The sequence below is a fragment of the Leptidea sinapis genome, chromosome 21 (genome assembly GCF_905404315.1).
Source record: "Leptidea sinapis chromosome 21, ilLepSina1.1, whole genome shotgun sequence".
NCBI lineage: Eukaryota > Metazoa > Arthropoda > Insecta > Lepidoptera > Pieridae > Leptidea > Leptidea sinapis.
The window spans coordinates 8,932,200-8,945,375 of NC_066285.1; the positions used below are offsets into that span (position 1 = coordinate 8,932,200).

The 13,176-nt window shown below is 34.4% G+C and overlaps 2 protein-coding genes and 1 long non-coding RNA gene across 4 annotated transcripts; 1 reads left to right on the forward strand and 2 right to left on the reverse strand.

Annotated features, from left to right (window-relative positions):
* The first annotated feature begins 2,338 nt into the window (after positions 1 to 2,338).
* Positions 2,339 to 5,010, forward strand: LOC126970689 (uncharacterized). The gene is made up of 3 exons (XR_007730686.1): positions 2,339 to 2,384; positions 2,462 to 2,618; positions 4,656 to 5,010. It is a non-coding gene; the product is annotated as an uncharacterized LOC126970689 (long non-coding RNA).
* Positions 5,011 to 5,109: 99 nt separating this feature from the next.
* LOC126970673 (uncharacterized) lies at positions 5,110 to 8,036 on the reverse strand. Of its 2 annotated transcripts, none has more exons than XM_050816762.1 (4): positions 7,936 to 8,036; positions 7,466 to 7,606; positions 6,772 to 6,925; positions 5,110 to 5,863 (listed from the first exon to the last, which is right to left on the reverse strand). In XM_050816762.1, the coding sequence occupies exons 1-4, from the start codon at positions 8,024 to 8,026 to the stop codon at positions 5,731 to 5,733; spliced, it is 519 nt and encodes a 172-aa protein (XP_050672719.1). In that variant the 5' UTR covers positions 8,027 to 8,036; the 3' UTR covers positions 5,110 to 5,730. The 2 variants fall into 2 exon arrangements, with proteins under 2 accessions (XP_050672719.1, XP_050672720.1); XM_050816763.1 differs by having other exon boundaries at positions 7,762 to 7,999.
* Positions 8,037 to 11,175: 3,139 nt separating this feature from the next.
* Positions 11,176 to 12,548, reverse strand: LOC126970657 (uncharacterized). Its single transcript, XM_050816740.1, has one exon. The coding sequence runs from the start codon at positions 12,233 to 12,235 to the stop codon at positions 11,213 to 11,215; it is 1,023 nt and encodes a 340-aa protein (XP_050672697.1). The 5' UTR covers positions 12,236 to 12,548; the 3' UTR covers positions 11,176 to 11,212.
* Between the last annotated feature and the right edge of the window lie 628 nt (positions 12,549 to 13,176).

Genomic DNA, 13,176 nt, shown 5'->3' on the forward strand with positions numbered 1-13,176 from the left:
AATCTCAAATTCACTGGAACACACAAAAAATATCATCAAAATCGGTCCAGCCGTTTAGGAGGTAGTTCAATTGTGAATATAAACCATTCTCGAATTCACCCGAAGACACACACCAACCTTAAATTCACTGTAACACACAAAAAAATCATCAAAATTGGTCCACCCGTTTAGGAGGTAGTTCAATTGTGAATCTAAACCATTCTCGAATCCACCTGAATACACACAAAAAGTTTCATTAGAATCTGTCCAGCCGTCTAGGAGGAGTTCAGTGACATACACACGCACACAAGAAATATATATATAAAGATTATTCGTGAGTATACAAACAAGTTACAAGTAGCAAATTTTTACTTTACAAACTAATAAAACATAGACAAATAAAATCTTTCTTTTTTATTGGATTAGGAAGGATCGTAGAATAGATATAAAAATATCGTAGGTAATTGGTCTATTAATTTATTTGATATTGTTTTCCATAAACATTATCGACCTACATATCCCAAAGGACCAATCGAATTTCGAGCACTTTCTTTATTAAAAAGATAACTGAATAGTAATTATACTTAAATAGTTTTAGATGGTTCGTGTTTAAGTTAACAGTCGTATTAGTTTTATTACAATGAATATGAATTTAAAAAATACATTAAATGATACATTTGACAGAGATTTTCTTCGCATCTTTAAACCAATTATATATCTACAAAGCTTATATGGATTTGCACGTGTAAAATTTGAATACGGATCTGTCACAACTCCTTCTAAACTTTACTATTTTTCTTGTGTTGTTCTGTGGTCTTGTATAGCAATCTCTCTTTTTGGTTTTCTAACGTGTTGCCAGATTAGAGAAGATTTGTTTGACGATAATGTCTACGTTCAAACTGCCTTTTCAATCCACATAGTAATCGATGTGTTTTTTTATGTAAGAAACCATTTTAGTAAAAGTGATAAAAATATTAAATTTTTTCATGATCTTCAGAAATTGGACAAAGAGATTGGGGCAAACTTTGAGCACCAAAATAAGAGGTTATCCAATATATCCACGTTATTAACAATACTCTTAATTATCGCTATATCTCTCTGGCATTATGTTTTCAATTTCCAAGTTATGGGTGGGTTCTGCCCGTATGCCATATTTCTACTTATTCCCGGTATTACTTTTGGGGTTGAAATAATTCTTATGATATTCATTCTTATGTATATCATGATAAGGGTTGAATTCGTTTCAAAGAAGTTGCGGGAATTTTCAAAAATGGATAACATTACTATTGTATCGCAATTATGGACATCGAATAATGCTGGTTTAAAAGATGTGGAGTTTAACATAAAGGGATTGAGTAATCTTGACCGCAGTGTTCAAGCAGTATTGTTAACGCTTTTCAATTTTACGGATCTTTACCAACACGCGGTAAGTTTTAGTTAGCACTAGGTAAGTTCCAAGTAGGTAGGTACCTATAGGTATACCTGAAGGTATAAACTGGACACTCGAAAGGTTTATTTGTATTTTTTTTTTCTTAGAGGAGATTTTGATTTTTTTTCCGTTTGTCAACACTATTAGGTACAATTTAAAACAATTGATGTATGATCTATCTTATTTTAATTTTCTTCTAAGTGATCAACAACCTTCTGCAACACCAGAGGAAAAAATAGACCGTTGCCGACCTTTTAGAAAAGTGTTCGCGCTTTTCTTTAAATGTATACCGATGTTGTGTCGTCGTGGAAACACCGCACATGTAAACTCATTCCATAGTTCGATTGTAAGTGGAAGAAAGTTCCTTGAAAACCGCACTGTGGAGGAACGCTACATCCAGACGGTGTGGATGATATTGTAATTTGTGGCGTGTCGTGCGAAGGTGTAATTTGGCGGCAGGAATGAGGTGAAACAGCTCTTCAGAACACTCCCCGTGATAAATGAAAACGTAGGGTAGAAAACGCAAAGAAGCGACGTCACCACGCAACGTCAAGTGATCTATTTCCCGATAATTGGAGCAGCTTTGCGTTGCACGCGATCAAATATTTCTAGCTGCTACTGCGGTGCGCCAGACCAGAGATGACAGCAATAGGTACTCCATACGCTAGTATTTGGACCGGCTTGAAGCATTCCCGTTCTCTATCTATGACGCCCAGTAATTGCGAAGCCAATTTAGTATCTATAGTATGACAGCCCATACTATAGATACTATCAGTAGGTATATGCCATGGCATTGAAGGTTATTAATTCCATACAATGCGCATTCAATTGTTTTTCTATAGTGTAAATATAGAATTTGAGTTCCATAATTTTGTTTACTATTGCTTTTTTTTTTCAGATATTTTGTTTTATTAGCCAATTGCTTTTGGCGACAATATGTTCCATACAAAATATTATAATTACTGCGAAGAATCGAGTAAGGCTTAAAATTTCATACATCTCCTACTTAAAATAAGTTTGACAAATACAATCAGTGTTAATATTATATTTCAGATGTCAATTAACATGGCCGCTGCTACATGTATTCTACTTATTTTACCAATAATGATCAGTGGCCTCATAGCTCTCACTACTGTAGCAAATTCTGTATTTAAAAAGATGTACAAAGTGAAGAAACATTGTCTTACTATCGCATCTTCAACAACCGACGGTAAAGAAAATAATCTTATGTTTGTACCTACTTCGTACTTTCTTTATATAACGTCACGCGTAATATAAAGAAAGTCCGAAAGAATATAATTCTGTAATGAATACTAAAATGTTGTAAATACAACACTGTCTCGACATCTAGTCCCAAACATTTAAGGGTTGTCACAAAAACTTTCTGTAATATGTTAAAACAAAGTCACATACAGGAGTAGTACGCGAATGGAAAGTAAATAGCTACTAAATTCATTAAAAAACATACTAGAAGCAACATCGGGTTGTGGCATGAGAAATATTGAATACGTGCCACAAACGTGTATGAATACTCCTTTTATAGGGCGACGTCACGCGTTGCACCTTCTAGTTGCCAAGTTCACTCACTATTTGTACTTATCTTTAAACGAGCAATTCTTGTATGTATATAAACTGAATCTCGGAAACGGCTCCAACGATTTTCATAAAATTTAGTATACAGGGGATTTATAAAATATGGGGGTGGGGGGGGGGGGGGGGGGGGGGGGGGGTAATATATAAAAAATAACATGCAACAGAACCCAAGAAAAACATTTTTTGAAGATTTTTACCTACAGGTTTGTCTGTACATTGTGGTATCAATACTTAAACATGTCCAATTATCAAACATGACGTAAATTCTCATATTAGATACCAACTAACAGGCAGTCATGTTGCATTATATGGCCCAAGATAGATCCAAATCTACGTGGAAGAAGTCGCGGGCACAGCTATTCTTATTACTATCATTACTTTATACCGATAAAAAGTGGTTTAATTTTCTTAAATTGGTGTAGGTTATCATAGGTAGATAAAATGCCATCAGATACCGGTTTCATTATCGATTATGGATAACTAATTATTGTTGTAAGTGCTTGTTAGAGTAGCCAACCAATAAAGTAAAATTTTCCACTAAAAATGATGCTAGGCCTTTCTGATCCTTTACAGGTCGGGAATGCGCAGTTGGCCTACCATTAGGTGACTCCCATGCTTGTTTTCCCTTCGTAATTGTATGTACATAATATAATATAGCCCCGTAACGGATATCGATCGTTGCGCAACAAATGCTGGTCATGTGCACACTATCCGCGCAACTCACCCCCCGCGCTTTCCGCCATTCAGACCCTATTTTCGATTACTGCGCGTTCAATTCATCGCTCAACATCCCATTCAACCAGACCCCATATTACAGTACAAAATATATGAGACACTGATATGTGGACGTAGTTCTTGAAAAACGTTCCAAGCCACAAACATCAAATTTTAAGGAATTGTGTTTAAAGTTTAATAAACATTAGTGTGTTCCATACATGTGGGTTGGGCTACTAAGTCATGATGTCATTTAAAGAGTGACAGTAGGGCTGCCATTTTTTGTCAGTCCGTTAATATGAATCACGTGACCATTTTTCAAATCAAAATCAGTTTATTCACGTAGGTCACGAAAATGACACTTATGAATGTCAAAAAATAAAAAATTTCTTATTGAATCTACCGCTACTTCGTAAAGGGTTGAGCTAATGAGAAGAAGTAGCAAGAAACTCATTGCCACTCTTTTATATCAAGATTTACAAATAGTCAATGTCTTACACGATTAAGTCAAAAAAGTAAATGTAAATTAATACAAAAGTTATTGAATACAGTAGCTGCATCATCCAAATACACCATAAATAAATAAAGGTATTCTGTGAGCATTTTATAAGCGATTATAAATAAATAAATATGTATATATCCATACATATATGTACACACAATAACTTTTAAGAATCTGAAACCAAGTCTCCGGCAACAGGATCATCCTGCCACCACAAGCAGCGCCCCTTCACAAGCATGACGCATGAGCCAGCCATCGCCTCCCTCAACCATATTTTTTGTGTTCCTAACTCAATTTCGACATGATGGTGGTTTGGAACGTTTTTCTGGAACTACCTCCAATTTATGAACTGTATCTAAAAGATCGGTTATTACGCAGTTGTTTACAGTTTTCAATTAACATAATATTATGATGATATGAATACATAATTTTTTTCAGATGAAACACGGGGTGTAACAAGGCGTGTCGTATCTTTATTGGAAATAGATTTCACTATTTCCATATACGGAATGTTCACATTGGATAATCGACTGCCATTACAATTGTTCGCCATTGTTGCTACATACACTATAGTCCTTTTACAGTTCTCTGTGTTAAACTAAGTTAAAATCAATATTATTGTGTAGTTTTTATTAGGTGTGTTCTATCCAAAGCAAAGAGAGATAATGTAGAAAACTTGGATGCATACTTACATCTAACTTATATAAATAATACTATTACTTGCAATGAAAAAAATTATAACACATATGTAAATACTTTTGTTAGTCAACTATTTTATTTGCATGACCGCCATTTCGAAATTAGCCACCATTTCTAACTATTGTGTTTTTTGAGATACAGCCTTTGCTAGACAGACCAATGGACGGACAATGGATTTTTAGAAATACAATAATATAATAATATATTTTTATTCTTTTAAAATTGTCATGCTTATAAGTTGGACGGCACATAATTTAATCACTTAAGTTTATAACTGTAAAACTAACAATAAGTATTATGTTAAGTGGACGGAATATAATGACTACACATTGTTTTTACATAAAATACAACACGCCAGCGTGTTTAAAAGCATCTAAACGCCTATAGTGTGAATGATACAACGACATATAAATATAGTTTATTAGACCTTTCTAGGATTATTTTTTTTTAAGAAAAAAGGAGGACAAACAAGCGTACGGGTCACCTGGTGTTAAGTGATAACCACCGCTCACATTCTCTTGAAACACCAGAGGAATCACAGGAATGTTGCCTGCCTTAAAGGAAGGTGGACAAGCTTAGCATTGTAACATTATTGTAAAATATACAACTAAATACATATAACAGTCAGAATATTTAACTGGAATCATTTCTAATATACATACAACATATAAATAGCTAAAATTGTCAGTTCATACAATTTAATTGTAAAATTTATTAAATCTACAGATTCTTATGATTCAGTGCACAATGATCAAAATACATAGTACCTAACTACAATTGTTGACTAACAATTGGTGTTCATTGCATGAGTGGGTCACAACAATGCCTTTGTGAATACTCCTAATGCCAAGCACAGTGACAAAAACCATGAAGTTGAAACAATTGATGCATCATTGCACCGGTGATCCAAAAAGCAAAAGCACCAGGTTGTTTCATCATACCATTTTCTGAAAAAAAAAATGCATAAATATTATTATTTTTTTAAACACCACACATTATTATTTTTTTAAGTTGTTTTACTTTTTGTCATTTGTGAGTGTGTATAAATAAATGCTTTTCTTTCTTATATTTCATGAACTAATGTCACCAAATAAATATTGTGAAAAAATTATGACAGGGCATTTAATTTACATTTTCAGGTGGACAGCAATGGTCAGAAAATGATGGGTTAAATCTAATGTCTCTAATCTAATCTAAAAACCTAATGTAAAATACAGCTTAAAATATACACAATGTTTTAGTTCTCTAAAAAGTATATAACATAAATGTGTAACTCATGTGAAATACTATATAGAAATACAATAAAAATACTACATAGAATTCAGTGCAAAACTCATTCGGATATTATATTTTGAGATATATAAAACTCTGACAACAGATATCACTAACTGCTCTGTGAATGGCTTGATCACCTGGTGTTGGGTAGAGACAGATGTCACTTCATTGTGTCTTAAACTGCATTTATCACAGGGAGTGTTTGGAAGAGATGATTCACCTGAATCCTGCCACCGATTTCCACCATCTCACAACATACCACAAATTAATATATTATCCCCCCCATCTGGATGTGTAGCGTTCCGCCACAGTGCGGTTTTCAAGAATTTCTTCCATATACAACATAGCAGTGGAATGAGACTCCTTGTGCAGTGTTTCCTGGACAGTACAACATGGGTACTTTAAAAAAGAAAGTGCATGCACCTTCCTCAAAGTCCAGCCTCTGGTGTTGCAAATAGAATGTGGGTGGCAGTGATCACTTAATACCACTTGACCCATACACTCATTAGTCCTCCTTTTGCATAATAAAACAAAACTATATCAAATAAATATACCAGCAATTCTAATTAAAATACCATACCTGCTTATATCAATTTCTTTTACTGTGTTATTTACATAATTAGCTAGATTAACATCTTTAGCAGCTGCTCTACACCCTTCATATGTATCTGCCGGGATGTCAGTACGGAATGCCTTGAAGTTACTCAAGCAGTCTCTGGTTATAACCTTTTCAGCTGAAATATTAATTTTAAATTAATAACCTGTTCTAGTTTGTAATCTGCTATAGACAGATAAATTTAATATATAATATTGACTATGTAATTTTTTTTATGATAATAAGGAACAAGATGAGCAGCAAGTTCAGCTGATGGTAATTGATACACCATGCCCATTACAATGCAGTGCCACTCAGGATTCTTGAAAAACCCAAAAATTCTGAGTGGCACTACAATTGCGCTCGTCACCTTGAGATATAAGGTGTTAAGTCTCATTTGCCCAGTAATTTTACCAGATACTGCACCCTTCAGACCGAAACACAGTAATGTTTACTGCTTTACGGTAGAAATAGGTGCCATTGTGGTACCCATAATCTAACTGGCATCCTGTGCAAAGGACAAATATATAAGTTCTACAAATATCAAAAGAGAAAGTAATCATTTATTGTTAAATTACAATTGTAATTAGAACAGAAAAAATGATCGTTTTTTAATTTTTTTAAATACATATCCAATTATGATGGATTACAAAAATATTGTAAAAAGACAACCACTAACCTCCCTTTCTTTCGATAAGTTTAACACATATGTCTTCACTATCAGGACATGGGTTGCCCAGGTATCCTATACCACGCCAATTAAATGGTTCTGTGCATCCTGGGATGGCTGATGTGCACTGATAACACCATATTGCTAGACCTACAGAAATTTAAGTATTAAATTATTGTGATATACTGTAAATTACACTAAAATTCAAATTCCATGAGTTAAAACTATAGCAGATCGTATTTAATAAAATATGAACATCACAAACAAAGTAACTGCTAATGTCTTTTAATCAAATTGCAACTTACTTTCAGGTACAAAAGCGCTAAAAGCGAAAAGAATGAAAACTTTCATCTTTTCAACAATACAAAACCAAATTAACAAGTAAATAGTAACAGCACATAAAAAAAAACAAGTTAATAGCTTAATAATGAGTAAACACCTCAAAGAGTAAAATAATAGAAGTTGAAATTTAAAAACACCTGGTAAACACAACAAGTAAACATTAGAGCTTAGACGCTTCCGCTTACAATTGGACAGGGTGCGGTCCGATACGATTGCTATTGATGACATTGATATTTGATGTTCTCTTTTTTTTCGAGAGTAGGAAAATACACTGTGACCTGTCAATTTTGCCACTGAGGCGCGTTCAGAAACTACGGCCTACGCGCCAGGCTAAGCTCAAGTATAGTCTTTAAATATAACAACGTCTATATGATGGTGCTTAAAGAAAACACGGACCACCGCCTACCTACTTCAAGTTTTTATTTTTATCCATATTTTTTTAATATTAACCCAACAAGTGTTGTACCCTCGGAGCAATATGCTATAATACTGGAGAGCACGCATTCAATTGAACATTTTATTTCAGTAGTGCGATTGAAAAATATGACATGCGGCAATCGACTTCAATTATTCAAATCCTTAAGTAGCCGTTTTTGATTCCAGTAAAGTAGTGCTTGCCACTATAATATCGACAAATGTTGAAATCCATGATGGCCCCTGCGCAAAATTATGATTTAAGCAATATTGATATCGAATCCGAGGTTCTCCAAGGTGCAAAGTACTAATTTGGCATCATTTTTGAAATCCATGATGGCCGCCGCGCATATTTATGATTTCAACAATATGGATATCGTATTCGAGGTTCTAGAGGGTGCAGAGAACGAATTTGGGATCATTTTTTAAAACCATAATGGCCGCCGCGCAAAATTATGATTCCAACAATATGGATGTCGTATCCGAGGTTCTCAAGAGTTCAGCGGGTGACCGCGAAAACGTAGAATATCTTCCCCACTAGCTTTGTATCGTGCAGGTTTAGCGCGCGGATACGAGTTAGTAGAACATCTTCACTCCTAGCATTGTATCGAGCAAGTTTAGTACGCGGCCGCGAAAAAGTAGAGCATCTTCCCTACTAGCGTTGTATCGTGCAGGTTTAGCACGTGGCCGCGAGTAAGTAGAACATCTAATAATTACTAATATTGATAAAAACATTTGGTTTAGAGAACAGATAAGAATAATTGATTTAAACGAGATTTAAAAATTAGTTTTCCAAAGAAGTTTCACTTCTGACATGTGTACTTTGTACCACAACATTTTTTTGCCTATTCTGTGGCTTAACCCCTTCGCTAGAACATACCAAGAATTACGAATAATACGTTTGAGGGACGGTAACTCGGGAAAAGTGTTCCGTGGACGGTAAGCAATAACAGCCGTAGGGTATGCATGCCAGAGGCTGTGGAAGCGCAGGTTCGAAGTCGCATAATACAAAAATGTTGGTCCAAATATACAAAACTAATATGACAATTTAAGATACATTTCCAGAAGTAAGGGAAATAACTTAATAAAAAATGTCTAGATTTGTAATAAATGATTGATTATGAGAAATATTTATCATAGTGAATCTTTTTTATGTTGCTTTTGATTTGTGGTACAGGGTCAAAATTAAAAACAAACCAGATAATCTGGCCAGGGAGTCGTGGCAGTGGAAAGTGGAAAGTGGAAAAACAAATATTTTTTAAACAAAAAAGGGAAATAATAAATCAAATTTTTTCAATACTCATTTTATTCGGTTAATCATACTTAAGAAACTGTCCAAAGCAGTATCTGAAATCCTATCACTCTCGTTATATTTTTTTTCTACATTTATTACGTGATATGTACACTTTTTCCAGTCTTCTGCAGTAACCTCTGAAAAACAAGTCAAGTCTTTTAGTAACAAACAAGAAAAGTCTTTTATTTACTGCTCTATTTTTGCATTGTCCACTCCTAAATTTCTGTTAGATATTTTTCTTTTTCCCAAGCTCCAGTGATAAGGATGTAATTTTATCACTTCATGACCATACTGTTTTAACAGTTCTTCTGCTTCATTATAAAGGTGCTGGCTTAGATCATTTTTACGTATAGACAGACCGTGACAGCTGTGAAAGCGTCGGAAAAAAATGGGGTTGACCGTTAACCTCTATTTTAAGGCAAAGAGTAAGCAGAAAACACGCAATCACGGTGTTTTTAGACAAGTTTTGTGGTGAAAGTATAGCATTTCGAGCTATGAACACTACTTATTCCTGTTACACATATCCTTACACACAAATTACACATTTGTAGGTTGTTACAAATAAGACATTTGTAGGTTGCTAATGCTTGCTGTTGGTTATAGTTAACACTGCCGAGCCTTTTTGAACTACGACTGGCTGACTTTTTTGGCATGGCGTGACGCATTTTTTTGGTACTCCTCTCAGAAAAGTTATTCATATAGGTTGTACTTTTTGTGTAGGTTAATTTATTCAGATTAGTAGTGAATAACGAGGATTGTAAGCATATAAACTGTTTTCCACACAATAATTTTGAAAATATTGGCTTTGTTACATAGATGTCGGGTCGGCAGCCGCCTCAAGGTCGCTGGCATTTCGTGTCGCCTTAAGCAATGCACGCACATTAAGAGAGCGAGTGGAAGACGTAGCTTGTCAGGCACATTAAAGTAATAAACCTGGCCTATTTTCTTCGGTTGTCTAGCAGCAAGAGGATCTATAAAGACGTATAAATTATTTAAAGGTGCTGATGTATTTTCTTTAACAAGTCATAATAGTTCCGTCTTAGTAAAGCAGCAGGTTCAACATCAATAGTTGTGCCAACAACAATAAACAAAACAAAATAGCTGAAAAAATATTGCGGAATTTCAAACTACATTCTCGTAACAATCGGAGATAGCCGAAAACCACTACGTTTTAAAGCAACTGTTCGCTTTCAAACTTAACCGGATTATACTTCGTCGCCAATCGCCATACTGTAATTATTACTTTTTCAAACTTATTCACATCACTGCACATTTCATACTAAACTTAATTTCATTTTCTACTTAGCCAGTCCCTCGTTATAACGTAGAATTTATATCCTCTTTAAATAATACTAATGAGATTTAACATCTTAATTGTTCCGAAATGACGAGCGCAACTGCGAAGCGGCATCGAATTTTAGGTATAAACAAGAATCCTGTGCATCTTTGTTATAATAATACATAATAGTTTATAGTTAGTATAATAGTATCAATTAAAATAGTAGGTAATGGGCTAGGCATATCACTTATCAGGTAGACGTCTTGCTCGTTTTGTCATTTTTCTAATAAATATATATTTCTAATATTATATATATTATTATAATAAAGCCATTTTGGAGAAATAAATAAAAAAAAAATCAATCTATAGTTTTATGTAAAAAAGAAAAGGCAATATTGAACGTAGGTTTATTTTCCACATATTTATATTAAGCATTGTCTTCAGTGGCCTCTGCATTTTCATCTGGTGGCTGTAATGATTGTCTGAGTAGTATTAAATCTTCTTTATTTAGATCTATGCCCATGGTACCAACAACGTCTTCGATACCAATTGTACCATCGTTGCTCAAATCTACTTCTTTAATGAGATTATCAAGTTGCTTTTGTGGCATTTTATGACCTAACTTTAGAAGTACATCTTTCAAATATTCCCTATCTACTGAACCGGTTCGGTCAGGATCCATGACTTGTAAAGCTGAGCGCAATTCGTCTTCAGCCGAAAAATCTCTTTGTCTCATGTAAACGATCCTTAAAAATTGTTCATAATTAATATGCCCTAATGGGTGTGAAGGTCTTACAACATATGCAATAAGCTCCTGTAGCTGTTCGGGCGTGTAAGTCATGAGCATAAGTGCTTTTAACATATATACGAGTTCTTTTTCTGTTATATAATCTTTTATATCGGTATACGCTGGTGTATAATTTTGAAAAAAATCCCATAGCTGTTCTACTTCTGCTTCTTGATCAGGCCGAAGTTCAAATGGTTCTCTGAGAGCCTCTTTAGAATCACTAAGGTCGTATGGTGCAGCTGGATCAGGTGGAGGCTCCTCAACATACTGTTCTTCTTCCTCTACAACTGCTTCGACGTCCTGTTTAACTTCTTCTTCTTTTTCCTCTGCCTTCTCTTCGACTTTTTCTTCTCCCATCATTTCTCCATCCATATTTGCCTCTTCTTCTCCCGCCACTTCTTCCCCTTCTCCTACAACCTCTTCCTCTTCTCCCATAACTCCTTCCCCTTCACCCATTACACGTTCATTGTTTTCACCTTCTATTGATTCATGTTCTCCTTGAATAGTGTCCTCGATGTCTCCATGTCTTTCAACCTCTTGCCCTATCACTTCTGTAGTTTGTTCACCCGTTTCACCATCATCTTGTTCTGCTTTTGGTGTTCCTGTATGACTCTCCGAATCTTTAAGAGGAGCTTCATTACCTTCAACATTTTCAATCTCCATGATGTAATACTTTGAATTTATCTCTAATTAAAATTAGTCTATATAGTAATATTACTGTTCCTGTAAGTCATACTAAGAAGTTATCACCAGCCCTGGGTTTTTTTAGATGTATTCTAATTATTGTTGTTAAATTTTCTGTTATCTTTTCATAAAGATTCAAACTGCTGTCTGATACAATATCAAGTATTTCGATAAATTCTTCTAAAAGTTCATGTCTTAAATTTCCCATAAAATCAAACATTGCTTTCGAAATACTTATGAAAAAAATGCAAAATTTTAAACCATGTAGCGGCTTAGGTACGCAAAAATAAATAAAAACTACAAATAATGATCTGAAGTATACTAAAGATTTGTCAAAACATTGTAGACAGGCATCATTCAGATAATATAAGCTTTGTATGCAAAAAGTATGTAAGATATTCGCTAGTATTATCCTAAATCTATGGTAATATACTACGAAAATTTAAGCGCTGACTGATTTTTGCATTGAGAAATAACAATTTATCTGAATTTTATCTTAATAATTATAATATCAATGTACCTAGGTATACAAATACATATTATAACAGTAGGTGTTCAACAAATTTTGAGAGCCATATAACATGGAATTTCATAAGTATCATTATTCACAAATATTGTCTTTGAATGTCGTATTAAGGTTGTGTTCAATTATTATTTCGTAAAATGAAATCTAGTAATTTGTCTGAAAATGGGTATGTTACACATACTTTAATCTTGAAAAGTAATTAATTTAATTTATTAAATAGCATTATCTTTTGTTGGCATCCATTATGTTTTTTTTTTATGGAATAGGAGGACAAACGAGCGCACGGGTCACCTGGTGTTAAGTGATCACCACCACACTCTCTTGCAACACCAGAGGAATCACAGGAGCGTTGCCGGCCTTTAAGGAAGGTGTACGCGCTTCGAATTTTCGATTG